The sequence below is a fragment of the Dendrobates tinctorius genome, unplaced genomic scaffold (assembly GCF_039654945.1).
Source record: "Dendrobates tinctorius isolate UK_male_01 unplaced genomic scaffold, ASM3965494v1 ptg000270l, whole genome shotgun sequence".
Lineage (NCBI taxonomy): Eukaryota > Metazoa > Chordata > Amphibia > Anura > Dendrobatidae > Dendrobates > Dendrobates tinctorius.
The window spans coordinates 2,944,672-2,962,191 of NW_027361937.1; the positions used below are offsets into that span (position 1 = coordinate 2,944,672).

Sequence of the window (17,520 nt, forward strand, 5' to 3'; positions counted from 1 at the left end):
GATGCTGCTTTGGAAGCTATATATTGGTATAAGCGCTATATGTATTGCGACATAAGTCGCTATGGGAAGGCGCTGAAAAAGAGGGAAAGAGACCGATACTGAATATGCAGGTTCTATATTAGGTGGGCCGTATGTAATGATGGCCCCTTACTGTACCTTGGATGGGGGTCCCTTGTATCTTGCGGTGTGTACCGCTCTGAGATGAGGATGCCATGGTCCGGCGTCTACTTTCAGGTTTTTAACCCGGTGGGCACGCCCCCCTGGACTGCGTCATAGCGGTCACGTGACACCGCTGTATATGTCTGCATTGTATGTGTGAGGCGCTTGCTAGGGCGCGTCACAGCGGTCTATCAACTCAGCTGTGTGCGCCTGCGCTCTGTGTAGAAGATAGAGTTCTATTGTTATGCTTGTGGCGCTTGCTGGGGCGTGTCACAGCGGTCTCTCAACCACGCTGTGTGCGCCTGCGCTCTGTGTAGAGGATAGGATTCTCATGGTGCGCAAGTCATCGGGGGAAGATAAGGGTATTGAGAGTTTAAAATAGCGATCACATGATCAGGGAAATATGAACCCTGTTAGGCAAAGAAACTGCAGCAGCACATATACAGTCATATGTAAAAGTTTGGGCACCCCTATTAATGTTAACCTTTTTTCTTTATAACAATTTTGGTTTTTGCAACAGGTATTTCAGTTTCATATATCTAATAACTGATGGACTCAGTTATATTTCTGGATTCAAATGAGATTTATTGTACTAACAGAAAATGTGCAATCTGCAGTTAAACAAAATTTGACCAGTGCAAAAGTATGGGCACCCTTATCATTTTCTTGATTTGAACACTCCTAACTACTTTTTACTGACTTCCTGAAGCACTAAATTGGTTTTGTAACCTCATTGAGCTTTGAACTTCATAGCCAGGTGTATCAACTCATGAGAAAAGGTATTTAAAGTGGCCACTTGCAAGTAGTTCTCCTATTTGATTCTCCTATGAAGAGTGGCATCATGGGCTCCTCAAAACAACTCTCAAATGATCTGAAAACAAAGATTATTCAACATAGCTTTTCAGGGGAAGGATACAAAAAGTTGTCTCAGAGATTTAACCAGTCAGTTTCCACTGTGAGGAACATAGTAAGGAAATGGAAGAACACAGGTACAGTTCTTGTTAAGCCCAGAAGTGGCAGGCCAAGAAAAATATCAGAAAGGCAGAGAAGAATGGTGAGAACAGTCAAGGACAATCCACAGACCACCTCCAAAGACCTGCAGCATCATCTTGCTGCAGATGGTGTCACTGTGCATCGGTCAACAATACAGCGCATGCATAACGCCTTTTTGTATGACCAAACAACTCAATCTTTGCTTCATCAGTTCACAGGACCTTCTTCCAAAATGTAACTGGCTTGTCCAAATGTGCTTTTGCATACCTCAGGCGACTCTGTTTGTGGCGTGCTTGCAGAAACGGCTTCTTTCGCATCACTCTCCCATACAGCTTCTCCTTGTGCAAAGTGCGCTGTATTGTTGACCGATGCACAGTGACACCATCTGCAGCAAGAGGATGCTGCAGGTCTTTGGAGGTGGTCTGTGGATTGTCCTTGACTGTTCTCACCATTCTTCTTCTCTGCCTTTCTGATATTTTTCTTGGCCTGCCACTTCTGGGCTTAACAAGAACTGTACCTGTGTTCTTCCATTTCCTTACTATGTTCCTCACAGTGGAAACTGACTGGTTAAATCTCTGAGACAACTTTTTGTATCCTTCCCCTGAAAAGCTATGTTGAATAATCTTTGTTTTCAGATCATTTGAGAGTTGTTTTGAGGAGCCCATGATGCCACTCTTCATAGGAGAATCAAATAGGAGAACTACTTGCAAGTGGCCACTTTAAATACCTTTTCTCATGAGTTGATACACCTGGCTATGAAGTTCAAAGCTCAATGAGGTTACAAAACCAATTTAGTGCTTCAGGAAGTCAGTAAAAAGTAGTTAGGAGTGTTCAAATCAAGAAAATGATAAGGGTGCCCATACTTTTGCACCGGTCAAATTTTGTTTAAATGCAGATTGCACATTTTCTGTTAGTACAATAAACCTCATTTGAATCCAGAAATATAACTGAGTCCATCAGTTATTAGATATATGAAACTGAAATACCTGTTGCAAAAACCAAAATTGTTATAATGAAAAAAGGTTAACATTAATAGGGGTGCCCAAACTTTTACATATGACTGTATGGGTACATAAGCGACATCTGTCACTGGATTTTAACAGAGTATATTTATATGGATCTGATTTTTACTCTTAACACCTTCATGACCCAGCCTATTTTGACCTTAATGACCTGGCCATTTTTTGCAATTCTGACCAGTGTCCCTTTATGAGGTAATAACTCAGGAACGCTTCAACGGATCCTAGCGATTCTGAGATTGATTTTTCGTGACATATTGGACTTCATGTTAGTGGTAAATTTAGATCGATAATTTTTGCGTTTATTTGTGAAAAATCAGAAATTTGGCGAAAATTTTGAAAATTTCGCAATTTTCAAATTTTGAATTTTTATTCTGTTAAACTAGAGAGTTATGTGACACAAAATAGTTACTAAATAACATTTCTCACATGTCTACTTTACATCATTTTTTTGTAAGGAAGTTATAACAGTTAAAAGTTGACCAGCGATTTCTCATTTTTACAACAAAATTTACAAAACCATTTTTTTAGGGACCACCTCACATTTGAAGTCACTTTGAGGGGTCTATATGGCAGAAAATACCCAAAAGTGACACCGTTCTAAAAACTGCACCCCTCAAGCTACTCAAAACTACATTCAAGAAGATTATTAACCCTTTAGGTGTTTCACAGGAACTAAAGCAACATGGAAGGAAAAAAAGGACATTTTAATTTTTCCAACAAAAATTTTCTTTCAGCATCAATTTTTTCATTTTCACATGGGCAACAGGATAAAATGGATCCTAAAATTTGTTGGGCAATTTCCCCTGAGTACACCGATACCTCATATGTGGTCATAAACCACTGTTTGGGCGCACGGCAGGGCTCAGAAGGGAAGGAGCGCCATTTGACTTTTTGAATGGAAAATATGCTGGAATATTTAGCGCTTGCCATGTCGCGTTTGGAGAGTTGCTGTGTGCCTAAACACTGGAGCTCCCCCACAAGTGACCCCATTTTGGAAACTAGACCCCCCCAAGGAACTTATCTAGATGCATAGTGATCACTTTGAACCCCCAGGTGCTTCTCAAATTGATCCGTAGAAAAAAAAAGTACTTTTTTTTCACAAAAAATTATCTTTTAGCCTCAGTTTTTTCATTTTCACATGGGCAACAGGATAAAATGGATCCTAAAATTTGTTGGGCAATTTCTCCTGAGTACACCGATACCTCATATGTGGTCATAAACCACTGTTTGGGTGCACGGCAGGGCCCGGAAGGGAAGGAGCGCCATTTGACTTTTTGAATGGAAAATTAGCTCCAATCGTTATCGGACACCATGTCACGTTTGGAGAGCCCCTGTGTGCCTAAACATTGGAGCTCCCCCACAAGTGACACCATTTTGGAAACTAGACCCCTTAAGGAACTTATCTAGATGCATAGTGATCACTTTGAACCCCCAAGTGCTTCACAAAAGTTTATAACATAGAGCAGTGAAAATAAAAAATCATTTTTTTTCCTCAAAAATGATTTTTTAGCACGCTATTTTTATTTTCACAAGGGTAACAGGAGAAATTGGACCAAAAAAGTTGTTGTCCAGATTGTCCTGAGTATGCTGGTACCCCATATGTGGGGGGGGCCACTGTTTGGGTGCACGGCAGGGCGCAGAAGGGAATGAGCGCCATTTGACTTTTTGAAATGAAAATTAGCTCCAATCGTTAGCGGACACCATGTCGTGTTTGGAGAGCCCCTGTGTGCCTAAACTTTGGAGCTCCCCCACAAATGACCCCATTTTGGAAACTAGACCCCCTAAGGAACTTATCTAGATGCATAGTGAGCACTTTGAACCCCCAGGTGATTCACAGAAGTTTATAATGCAGAGCAGAGAAAATAAAAAATCTTTTTTTTTTCTAAAAAAAATTTTTTTAGTTGGCAATTTTTTATTTTCACAAGGGTACTAGGATAAATTGGACCCCAAAAGTTGTTGTCCAGTTTGTCCTGAGTACGCTGGTACCCCATATGTGGGGGGGAACCACTGTTTGGGCACACGTTGGGGCTCTGCAGGGAAGTAGTGACATTTTGAAATGCTGACTTTGATGGAATGGTCTGCGGGCGTCGTTACATTTGCTGAGCCCCTGTGTGCCTAAACAGTAGAAACCCCCCACAAGTGACCCCATTTTGGAAACTAGACCCCCCAAGGAACTTATCTAGACATGTGGTGAGCACCTTGAACCCCCAAGTGCTTCACAGAAGTTTATAATGCAGAGCCGTGAAAATAAAAAATCATTTTTTTTCCCTCAAAAAAAATGAATTTTAGTACGCAATTTTTTTTTTCACAAGGGTAACAGGAGAAATTGGACCCCAAAAAGTTGTTGTCTAGTTTGTCCTGAGTACGCTGATACCCCATATGTGGGGGATGACCACTGTATGGGCACACGTCAGGGCTCGGAAGGGAAGTAGTGACGTTTTGGTATGCAGACTTTGATGGAATGGTCTGCGGGCATCATGTTACATTTGCAGAGCCCTTGATGTACCTAAACTGTGGAAACCCCCCACAAGTGACCCCATTTTGGAAACTAGACCCCCCAAGGAACTTATCTAGATGTGTGGTGAGCACCTTGAACCCCGAAGTGCTTCACAGAAGATTGTAACGCAGAGCCATGAAAATAAAAAATCTTTTTTTTTCCTCAAAAAATGAATTTTTAGCTCGCAATTTTTTATTTTCACAAGGGTAACAGGAGAAATTGGACCCCAAAAGTTGTTGTCCAGTTTGTCCTGAGTACGCTGATACCCCATATGTGGGGAGGGACCATTGTTTGGACACACGTCGGGGCTCAGAAGGGAAGTAGTGACGTTTTGAAATACCGACTTGATCGAATGGTCTGCGGGCATCATGTTACGTTTGCAGAGCCTCTGATGTGCCTAAACAGAGGAAACCCCCCACAAGTGACCCCATTTTGGAAACTAGACCTTCCAAGGAACGTATGTAAGATGTGTTGTGAGCACTTTGAACCCCCAAGTGCTTCACAGAAGTTTATAATGCAGAGACGTGAAAATGAAAAAATCATTTTTTTCCACAAAAATAATTTTTTAGCCCCCAATTTTTTCTTTTCCCAAGGGTAACACGAGAAATTAGTCCCCAAAAGTTGTTGTGCAATTTTTCCTGAATACGCTGATACCTCATATGTTGGGGTAAACCACTGTTTGGGCACACGTCAGGGCTTGGAAGGGAGGGAGCACCGTTTGACTTTTTGAACGCAAAATTGGCTGGAATCAATGGTTGCACCATGTCGCGTTTGGCGACCCCCTGATATGCCTAAACAGTGGAAACCCCTCAATTCTAACTCCAACCCTAACCCCAACACACCCCTAACCACAGCCCTAACCCTAACACATCCCTAACCACAAGCCTAACCCTAATTCCAACGCTAACCCTAATTCCAACCCTAACCCTAATTCTAACCCTAATTCCAACCCTAACCCTAATTCAACCCTAACCCTCTTTCCAACCCTAACCCTCTTTCCAACCCTAACCCTCTTTCCAATCCTAACCCTCTTTCCAACCCTAACCCTCTTTCCAACCCTAACCCTCTTTCCAACCCTAACCTTAACCCTCTTTCCAACCCTAACCCTCTTTCCAACCCTAACCCTCTTTTCAACCCTAACCCTCTTTTCAACCCTAACCCTAATGGAAAAATAAAAATATTTTCTTTATTTTATTAGTTATGCCTACCTATGGGGGTGATAATCGGGGGGTTTATTTACTTTTTCTTTCATTTTGATCACTGTGAGAGTGATCAAAATGAAAGAATGGAATCTGCAGCCGGCAGATTCGTGCGGGCGCACTGCGCATGCGCCCGCCATTTTCTAAGATGACGGCGCCCATGAATCGGACCCGCCGGACACCGGGAGCGACAGGGGGACTTAGAAGGTGCCGGGGGAGGTGAGAGGGGGTTATCGGAATCTGGCGGGGAGCAGAGGGAATGGGAGGGGGGCAGATGATGACAGCGGCGGCTGATCGCCGCTGTCATTCAGTTGGGGGGGGCGATCGCCGGTGGGGGGGGTGGAATCGGTGTCTCCAGCCATGTCCGATGCTACAGCAGCATCGGCCATGGCTGGATTGTAATATTTCATCATTTTTCATTGATGAAATATTACTATCGCTCTGATTGGCTGTTTCACTTTTAACAGTCAATCAGAGCGATCGTAGCCACGTGGGGGCGAAGCCACGCCCCCTGTGGCGAAGAACAAAGCCCCCTGTATCTGCGGGTCGGGTGACCTTTCAGTGACCTAGGTCACCCGACCCGCAGGGGGGCTTTAAAGTCATGACGCCACATAGGCGTCATGGGTCGTTCTGGCACGACTTTTCATGACGCCTACGTGGCGTCAAAGGTCGTGAAGGGGTTAAAATAGGCAACTGTAAATAAATAGAGATAAATAATAAAGGCATTCCCTATAATATAAAGGTTGGTGGGGTGTATATCATACCAAATAGACAGAGGTGCCCAGTGGGAAGATGAAGAGTAGGTCTAACGATTCTATTCAAAGAGAAAAGGGAGAGATTATATGGTTAATAATCAAAAATCAATAAAATATGTACAAAAACACAAATAACTGACATTGAATCTGGAAATAAATGTTATACAGGAACCCGGTGTTTTAGGCTGTGTGCACACGCTGCGGAAAAGGTGCGGATTCATCCGCGCGGATTTTGTACAATCCGCAGGTGAAACCGCAGGTCAAAAGACCTGCGGTTTTACCTGCGGATTGCTCTGCGGTTTTGCCCTGCGGTTTTTCATCTCCTCAATGGAGGAGATGGCAAACCGCAGGAGAATCCGCAGAAAGAATTGACATGTCAATTCTTTCTGCGGATTGAAAACCGCAGATAATCCGCGCGGAAAATTCCGCACCGTCTGCACTGCGGTTTTTGATTCCCATAGGGAATCATTGTACTGTACACCGCAGAAGAAACTGCTGCGGGTCCGCAGCGGCCAAAACCGCTGCGGAACCGCAGCAAAATCCGCAGCGTGTGCACACAGCCTTATAGGAAACTCTGAATGTCATAGTCTCTATTTAGCCCTTTTTTTGGACCTGGTCCAAGACCCTCAAGAGAAGGGAGGCCTAATGGATCTTTACTCTACAAACCTTGGAGCCAAAAGGACTAAATAGAGACTATGACATTCAGAATTTCCTATGAAACACCGGGTTCCTGTATAACATTTATTTCCAGATTCAATGTCAGTTATTTGTGTATTTGTACATATTTTATTGATTTTTGATTATTAACCATACATTCTCTCCCTTTTCTCTTTGAATAGAATTGTTAGACCTACTCTTCATCTTCCCACTGGGCACCTCTGTCTATTTGGTATGAGATACACCCCACCAACCTTTATATTATAGGGAATGCCTTTATTATTTATCTCTATTTATTTACAGTTGCCTATTTTAAGAGTAAAAATCAGATCCATATAAATATACTCTGTTAAAATCCAGTGACAGATATCCCTTATGTACCCATATATGTGCTGCTGCAGTTTCTTTTCCTAACAGGGTTCATATTTCCCTGATCATGTGATCGCTATTTTAAACGCTCAATACCCTTATCTTCCCCCGGTGACTTGCGCACCATGAGAATCCTATCCTCTACACAGAGCGCAGGCGCACACAGCGTGGTTGAGAGACCGCTGACACGCCCCAGCAAGCGCCACAAGCATAACAATAGAACCCTATCTTCTACAGAGTGCAGGCGCACACAGCTGAGTTGATAGACCGCTGTGACGCGCCCTAGCAAGCGCCTCACACATACAATGCAGACATATACAGCGGTGTCACGTGACCTCTGGCGCGGTCCAGGGAGGCGTGCCCACCGGGCTAAAAACCCGGAAGTAGACGCCGGACCATGGCATCCTCATCTCAGAGCGGTACACACCGCAAGCTACAAGGGACCCCCATCCAAGGTACAGTAAGGGGCCATCATTACATACGGCCCACCTAATATAGAACCTGCATATTCAGTATCGGTCTCTTTCCCTCTTTTTCAGCGCCATCCCATAGCGACTTATGTCGCAATACATATAGCGCTTATACCAATATATAGCTTCCAAAGCAGCATCCAGGTAATTATAGGGAGTTTAATGCCCTTTACCTCGTTTTGTCTTTTTAAACAAATGGGTAGCGCACGTATATTATAAATAAATGAATATATTGCACTGGATTATAATATGTGGTCTAACTATACTCTTCCTTCTTTCCTCCTAGGAGAACCAACATGTTCAAACCATATTTGATATAGGCACTAAATACAATCCTCTTTGACACATATTGCACACAATACCTTGGAGCACTTGTATCCTTTATTCTACTGCAGAGGAGCTTCACTTCAACTTTAACTGAGCATAGTATGGTTGTTTTTTTCCTTAATACCATATCTCACATATATCTTCGTGGAAGGATTACGCATTATGTGTCTTTGTTTAACAATCTCTATAGTTCAGGACTTTATATAAGCTTATTTGACGTAACCTGTTATATAATTTTCGTTCCACCTAATTTTTCTATTTGTGTGCATCACGTGATACTTAATGATACTTAATGTATTGAATGTATTTGTTTCTATTTTTTAAACAGTAAATCATGTTGACAAAATTCTCTGATGAAGGTCCAATGAAGGACCGAAAACGTTCAGAATTAATGTGACTTGGATGCCAATAAAATATAAAGAATTTTTTCACGCATTTGAGTGCCAAGTTCATCATTGTTACTAGTATAACGGGATGGATACCCTACTTGTGCACCTTCTCAATAATTTTTGAAACTTTGAGTGCTTTGCTGTTTATTACTACTGTACATTCTAGTGAAGCAGTGGTGTAAAATCAGTCGTGCAGCCCCTGACCAAGTGCCCCATGTTATATACATTTGTTTACAGCATACATTTTTTTATAACTTTTACACATTTAGCCTTTTCCTCAGCCCCCAGACCGCTTTGTAGGGTCCAGCAGACAATTACTCGCATTTTCCATTGACTATCATTGGACTCGCTAATCGTACCGAATACCCGAGTATTACAGTATACTCAGTATGAGTATTGCGAGTCCGAATACTTCAGTATTCGCTCATCCCTAGTCACTACTCGCTGTTGAGTCTTCTGGATCTCTCTGCAGCATTCGACACTGTGAATCACCAGCTCCTCCTCACCACGCTCAGTCTCAAGGATCAAAGATACTGCTCTCTCATGCTTCTACTCCTACTTCTGTTCCTTTTCTGTATCTTTTGCTGGCTCACTCTTCCCTTTACTATCGGGATTCCTCAAGGATCAATCCTAGGCCCTCTCAGCTTCTCCTTACAGTGCGTTGCGAAAGTATTCGGCTCCCTAGAACTTTTCAACCTTTTCCCAAATATCATGCTTCAAACATAAAGATACCAAATGTAAATTTTTGGTGAAGAATCAACAAGTGGGACACAATTGTGAAGTTGAACGAAATTTATTGGTTATTTTAAATTTTTGTGGAAATTCAAAAACTGAAGTGGGGCGTGCAATATTATTCGGCCCCTTTACTTTCAGTGCAGCAAACTCACTCCAGAAGTTCATTGTGGATCTCTCAATGATCCAATGTAGTCCTAATTGACTAATGATGATAAATATAATCCACATGTGTGTAATCAAGTCTCCGTATAAATGCACCTGCTCAGTGATAGTCTCAGGGTTCTGTTTGAAGCACAGAGAGCATAATGAGCACCAAGGAACACAACAGGCAGGTCCGTGATACTGTTGTGGAGAAGTTTAAAGTCGGATTTGGATACAAAATAATTTCCAAAACTTTAAACATCCCAAGGAGCACTGTGCAAGCGATCATATTGAAATTGAAGGATTATCATACCACTGCAAATCTACCAAGACCGGGCCGTCCCTCTAAACTTTCATCTCAAACAAGGAGAAGACTGATCAGAGATGCAGCCAAGAAGCCCATGATCACTCTGGATGAACTGCAGAGATCTACAGCTGAGGTGGGACAGTCTGTCCATAGGACAACAATCAGTCGTACACTGGCCTTTATGGAAAAGTGGCAAAAAAGCCATTTCTCAAACATATGCATAAAAAGTGTTGTTTAAAGTTTGCAACAAGCCACCTGGGAGACACACCAAACATGTGGAAGGTGCTCTGGTCAGAGGAAACCAAAATTGAACCTTTTGGCAACAATACCAAACGATGTTTAGCGTAAAGGCAACACAGCTAATCACCCTGAACACACCATCCCCACTGTCAAACATGGTGGTGGCAGCATCATGGTTTGGGCCTGCTTTTCTTTAGCAGGTACAGGGAAGATGGTTAAAATAGATGGGAAGATGGATGGAGCCAAATACAGGACCATCCTTGAAGAAAACCTGTTGGAGTCTGCAAAAGGCCTGAGACTGGGACGGAGATTTGTCTTCCAACACAATGATCCCAAACATAAAGCAAAATCTACAATTGAATGGTTCACAAATAAATGTATCCAGGTGTTAGAATGGCCAAGTCAAAGTCCAGCTGAAAACTGCTGTTCACAAACGATCTCCATCAAATCTCACTGAGCTCGAGCTGTTTGCCAAGGAAGAATGGGCAAGAATTTCAGTCTCTCAATGTACAAGACTGATAAGAGACATACCCCAAGCGACTTGCAGCTGTAATCGCAGCAAAAGGTGGCGCAACAAAGTATTAAGTTAAAGGGGCAGAATAATATTGCACGACCCACTTTTCAGTTTTTGAATTTCCACAAAAATGTAAAATAACCAATAAATTTCGTTCAACTTCACAATTGTGTCCCACTTGTTGCTGATTATTCACCAAAAATTTACATCTGGTATCTTTATGTTTGAAGCATGATATGTGGGAAAAGGTTGAAAAGTTCCAGGGAGCCGAATCCTTTTGCAAGGCACTGTATATACTGCCCATATTGGACAAACCATCAGTAGATTTTTTTAGTACTATCTCTATGCTGATGACACCCAACTATACATATTCTCTCCTGACATCACACCTGCATTACTACAAAATAGCACTAACTGCCTTTCCGCTGTCTCACTCTATTTCACGGTCTCCCTCTAAGACTGAACTTGTCAGAAAGTGAATTTCTTGCGTTTCCTTCCTCCACTAACCTTCCTATGCCCGATATTGCCATCTCCATTTGGGGTCATATTTGATTTAGATTTTTAATACACCCCCTACAGGGTGCAGGTGACTTGCTCTCTCATGTCACCTGCACTTCAAAAACAGCTCTAAAATTTGACCTTTTCTTATCGTTGACTCTACTAAAACTTACTTTTGCTCTTACTCATTCTCGTCTGGACTATTGCAAGTCTCTACTAATCGATCTTTGTCTTTCTTAAAGCTCCCATCTCCAATCCATCCTAAACGCAGAAGCCAGGATTATATTCTTTTCAAACCGTTACACTGATGCCACTACCCTGTGCCAGTCATTGTACTGATTGCCCATCCGCCACAATCCAATTTTAACTTATCACTCACCCACCAAATGCTGTACAATTCAGCACAAGCCTACATCTCCTCCGTCTACCACTCTATCATGTGCTTCAGTCAGTTTGCCTGTAGCTGCAGGAGCTCACAGCTTGGTGCTAATTGGTGAGGAGTCTGAGGACCAAGCTTCAAAGAGCCTGTCCCTGGCGTTTTTTAATTAAAGGAAAACATTGTATTGCTTTTCATGGGCTGGGGGAATGCCAAGGTGGGGGCACATTCCATGAGGGGCATCTCCTTCGTCCCTCACACACCTCCTTTGGCATTTTTCATGTTTTGCTACCTCACAACTAGGAATTTCACTTTCTTTTTAGGGTTTGCATCAGTTCATGTAAAGAACATGCCTACAATTGTGATAATTTGGTTTTCTTTTTATAGTGAAGCAAACAAATAGGACAAAACTGAAAATTTCAGTGTGCATAAGTATTCACCTACTAAAGTCAGTTCTTTTTAGAGCATCCTTTTGCAGTAATTACAACTTCAAGTCACTTTGGATAAGTATCTAAGCTTTCCACTGCGAATTTTGCCCATTCCTCAAGACAAAACTGTTCCAACTCCTTCATGTTAGATGGTTTCCTTTGGTGAACAGCAATCTTCAAAGCTGACCAGATTCTCAATTGGATTAAGGTATGAACTTTGACTAGGCCACTCCAAAACATTTACACATTTCCCCTTAAATCATTCAAGTGTTGCTTTAGCAGTATGTTTTGGCTCATTGTCTTTTTGGAAGGTGAACCTCCATCCCCATCTCAAATTCCTGACATACCGAAACAGGTTTTGCTCAAGAATATCCGTTACGCACCATGCATCTTACCCTCGAATCAGACCATTTTCTGTCACTGCTGCCGAAAAACATCCCCACAGTATGATGCAGCCACCACCTTGTTTCACTGTGGGGATGGTGTTCTTGGGGTTATGAGCCGTGTTGGTTTGGAGTCAGAGTGTTTACCTTGGTGGCCAGTTAGATTTTAGTCTCATCTTACCACAGCACCTTCTTCCATACAGTTGAGGAGATTCCCACGTCTTTTAGCAAACTCAAATCAGGCCTTACAATTTGTGTAAGGCTTTTCTGCTCACTCTATGGACAGATACTCCAGCCTCTGCTTGGGAACTCTTCTGCTCCTTCAGGGTTACCTTTAGTCTATGCTGCCTCTCTGATAAATGCCCTCCTTTCCCAAGCTGAGAACTTTGGTGGGCAACCCTCTCTTGGCAGCTTTGTTGTGGTACCATATTCTTTCCCTTTGATGATAATGGATTTGATGATGCTCTGGGGTATCATCAGAGATTGGAATATTTTGTTTTTTTATAACCCAATGTTGACTTGTACTTCTCAACAACTTTGTGCATGACTTGTGTAGAAATCTCCTTGGTCTTCATAGTGTTGTTTGGTTAATGGTGCCTCTTGCTTAATGGTGTTGCAGCCTCATTTTCTCACTTCACCAACTTAGACTATTTAGTGCTGATACATCACATACAAATCAAATTACCAAAATATTTAAAATCTAGGTTGTAATGTAACAAAATAGGTAAAAAGTCAAAAGGTGGGTGAATACTTTCACAAGCCATTGTATCTGACCCATAGCTCTTTTTCCTTGCTGTCACCTTGGAAATTAACTACAACGGTAAATAAAGGCTTGGGCAGTATACAGTGATTGGGGAAGAATTGTGAGGACAAAATGCCCAACAGTATCAAATATAGACAATACAAAGAGTATGATGAGCAATTTAGCTTCCAGGGGTGAAGGAAAACATGTGTCTACTTTTATTGCCATTTTCATATAAATTACTATAACTTGAATGGTGTGGTTGTGAGCATAGTTCAATAGCAGAACATTAGGTGCTAGGACAGAAAGCGTATGTTTGTAAGCCAGTTTAGAGATTCAATTTTTTGAAGTCAGCATGTTGTAAGGGAACATCAGAAATGAACATTTTCGTTTTCCACTGCATTAGGGAGGAAAAGCGGCAGCGTAATCATTGGCAAAATGTTTTATAATACGTCAGATGAAGACAGTGGCAAGTAGCCATACTTTGTTGATTCTCCAATATTTATTTAGAAATCACAACCTCAAGGTGCAAAACAGAATATAGTTTACCCAGAGAATGACACCTATGGAAATGGACAGAACCCAGTAAAAACCATTGTGGAGGGATGAAAGTTATCTGTCTTAGATGTGTAGGAGCCACCAGTTGGTTGAGCATTTGCACAAGCTTCTCTGGAGTGTATAGTTATTTCATACTGTAGGAGATTTTTGTGAATTCATCTAAATGTAGGGATAATGAACAGTATGGGACGTGACTGGATAGATAAGGCAGAGTTAGATTCCAAGGGTAACACGGTGAGGAAAAATACAGGTAGAAATCAAGGGGAAAACAAAATCAAAAAGGAACTTAAGAAAACCAACTTCAATAATAAAGAAAGCAGAATAAAGTACTGCCCTAGACTAGAAAAATACAAGCAAGGGAAATTAGGGCACCTTGAATGCATATGATCAGTCTGATATCTAAGAAGGCAGGAAAAGGATGCATTAGAGCCATCTACTCTTGGAACAAACTAGTGATTTCTTCATATTAAGCAGTGCAGACAGCCTCTTAAGAATGATGCCAGAATGTTTTCTTGTTGACAAGAAGCCCTCTGTCTTGGGCTTGTGGAAGCCCTCTGTCTTGGGCTTGTGGAAGCCAACAGTGGTTGTACAGTTCTAAAAGCTAATTAACAAACACCAGGAAGGTTACATCAAGTGTGAAGGTGTGTTCCCCATGTATGGACACCAGAGCTCAGGGGAAGCCTCAGTAGTATAAGATACCTAATTTTTTGAGTAAGTCCAGAAGCGAATTGAGGGTAGGCCTTTTGGTCAATGAGTGTCAAGATGAATGTTGTGGGAGATGATTGCTGACAAGCCTTTTGAAGAATATAATTGGCTAGCATAAAAATTAAGCAAATTACATCTCTTATACTTTTGTCATCTAGACTAGGAGAGCACAGCTTATCTTAATATGGGTGTTGTGGATTGACCCATTAGACAACAAATTAGGGTTGCCAGTGTAGGTATCAATCTAGGAGTGGTGACTGATTAAAACCACCCATTTATTTTGTTCTGCCTACTTCTGTTTTCAATATCGTTATTTGAGAATACAGTTGGCTGAAATGCTAGAGTCTTGTTGATGTGATGGCTTAAACAGATAGTTTACAATGCCATGAGGAAAGTTCTGTGGCAATTATTAGTTTATATTTCTCTATATTTGTTTAGCAAACAGGTCATATCTTCTGAATGGTATTTGTACCTTGAAACAGAAGTTAGAGTGCCCAATCACTTGTTAGATAGGAAGGGGCACATTATGCAAAGGAGTGATTTTAAGGCATTTTTATTCTAGCTTATGTAGTTAGACCAGAAAAATTTGGACATTGAAACAAATTTTGGCATTTTAGCTGATTATATAACAATACCTTGAATATGTTTTTGGTAGTCAATATGACTTTAAAAAGTGCACACTCAGCTTGTGTAGTCTCATCCTAATTGGAGTAAGGGCTTAAGAATCACAGCTCTTTAGTATGTAGCGGCCTCTTTACAAATGGTCCAGATGTAATTGGGGCAATAATGTCAAAAGCTCTTTAATTGGCTGCATGGGCTATTCCCTTTTTAATCCATCATTAACCAAATAAAAGTTCTGTAACATTCTAGGTGTGGCATTTGGAAGCTGTTGCTATGAACCCACAACATGCAGTCAAAAGAGCTCAATGGAAGATAAACAGGCCATCATTAGGCTGAAAAAAAGCCATTAGAGAGGTAACAAAGGTAGCAGAATTCTTTCCATGGTGAAAAAAAAAACATTTACCCAAGTGAAGAAAACTCTCCAGGAAGTAGATGTTTCAGTATCTTGGTCTACCATAAAGAGTCAAGACTTCACGAGAGAAAATACAGAGGATTTCCCAAAGTGCAAACTTCTAATCAGCCTTAAAAATAGAAAGGCCAGATAAGACTATCACAAAACACATCTAAAGAAAGCAGCAAAGTTCTGGAAAAGCATTCTTTGGCAGATGTCTCATGAGCCAAAGCACACCACACCCTGTGTAAAAGATGGTGGAGGCCATGTGGGTATCTTTTAGAGTGGGTGAGGAAACAAGAGTACTCAAGGAGTACTCAAGCAAACATCGCACAAACTCAATGCAAATATTGTCCCTGGTCAGATTTAAATCCAGGAGCCCCAGAACTACATGACAATAATAACTACAGAACCAACATTGTATCTATAAAATCAATGTTAAGAAGGATCCAGATGAATATATGATGGAAAAACTGCATTGTGCTGGTGCCATTGTGAGAATAATCAAAATATTGGGGCAAGTTATATGGAGGGCTATTGCAGTTCAAACCAGAGTACCAGTGGGGACAACAGCAAGTAGGTGGCTCCTTTAGCAGAGAGGAGGTTGAGGTACCAGGTCCAAAGGCTGGGTATATGGTACTCACATTCTATGATTGTGGATGGTTGTACAGGTGGCTGAAGACTTCAGCTTAAGGTCAGGTCCAATTCACTAGGTAGGGGAAACTGGATCTGTTAAAGACGCAATCAAGAGCTGTTGGGGGTACCCAGATTAGTCTGATAGTGACTGGAGCACAACTCCTGCGTTAGGTGGTTTTGGGATTTTTGAAGGACCCTTGCACTACCACCAGCTCTTCCAACTGCTGGGTTTGGAGCCAGGATTTGAAATTGCATTGATATAGTCTAGTGATGAACACCTGGGCGTGCTTACATATTATGTTCAAGTCTCTGCAGCTGTAGGATTTGCGGCTGATAAGACAGACTCAACAAGAGGATTGCACATTTATTACGCAATCCTCATGTGTTGAGGCTGTCTAACTGCAAATCATGCGGCCACAGAGACTCAAACATAATATACGAGAACACCCAGATGCTTGGAAAACTTTGAGTATGTGCGCTCATCACTAGTCATTTTATAGGATTCCCCCCCCACCCCCCATTAAGGATGGCAAGATGCCAATTATCATCCACTACACGACTCAAAGATTGTATTCTGTCAATTTCCAAAATAGGGGTTGCAATCGCAGTTTCAGTAATAACTGATCTGGTAATATGAGTTGTAACTAAGAAGAGCTTTGTCAAGTAGCCAACTAGTAGGAGACTTATCACTTGAGTGCTGTAAATGTTGAGTTTTATGGGTGTCTAGCTATCAACAGATCACATAGAATCACAAGATTTTTACAATTTTTTTTATTGAACTCCACCCACTGTAATGAAGTAGAAATAAAGATTATGCATATTTTCTCTTCATGTACCATTAATTCAGCTTTGTTTCTTTTTTTCCTGCAATCAGAGAATGGGAGAACTTGTAAGTCTTTTTGTTTTGAAAATGTGCTTGTTAAATATCAGTGGAAGCTCTAGTATTCTAGTAGATTTGTAAGCCTATACAAAGTTTCTTATTCAATTTATTTTTACCCAGGAACCAATCAAACGTTCGGAGGATGCATACAGCTGTGAAACTTAATGAGGTTATTGTCAAGAAATCTCATGATGCAAAACTTGTTCTACTTAATATGCCTGGTCCACCTCGTAATAGGAAAGGCGATGAAAACTGTATCCTTTTCTACAAAACACAATATAATTCATCTTTGAAAAAATATTTTTTTTTGTGGTAAAAATATCTCAACATACTGAAACCCAGCACCAAGTCAATTTCTGTATCCATGTCATTTATAGCTCAAAATGTGAAGTTTGGCTGATCTTGTACATTATAAAATTGTTTTCTGAACGATAGTGGCCATCTAGGGCTACACAGCATCTGTTCTTTAAATGAGCACTGCATTGCAATTTTCTATATACTGTATATCATTTTTACATTCATATGACT

At 41.3% G+C, this 17,520-nt stretch overlaps 1 protein-coding gene across 1 annotated transcript in view; it reads left to right on the plus strand.

Moving 5' to 3' along the window:
- SLC12A5 (solute carrier family 12 member 5) overlaps positions 1–17,520 on the plus strand; it is a 156,067-nt gene that overhangs the window by 134,243 nt on the left and 4,304 nt on the right. The window contains exons 24-25 of the mRNA XM_073559358.1: positions 16,987–17,001; positions 17,113–17,246. Coding sequence (XP_073415459.1) covers positions 16,987–17,001; positions 17,113–17,246 — 149 coding nt within the window. The remainder of the gene's footprint in view (positions 1–16,986; positions 17,002–17,112; positions 17,247–17,520) is intronic.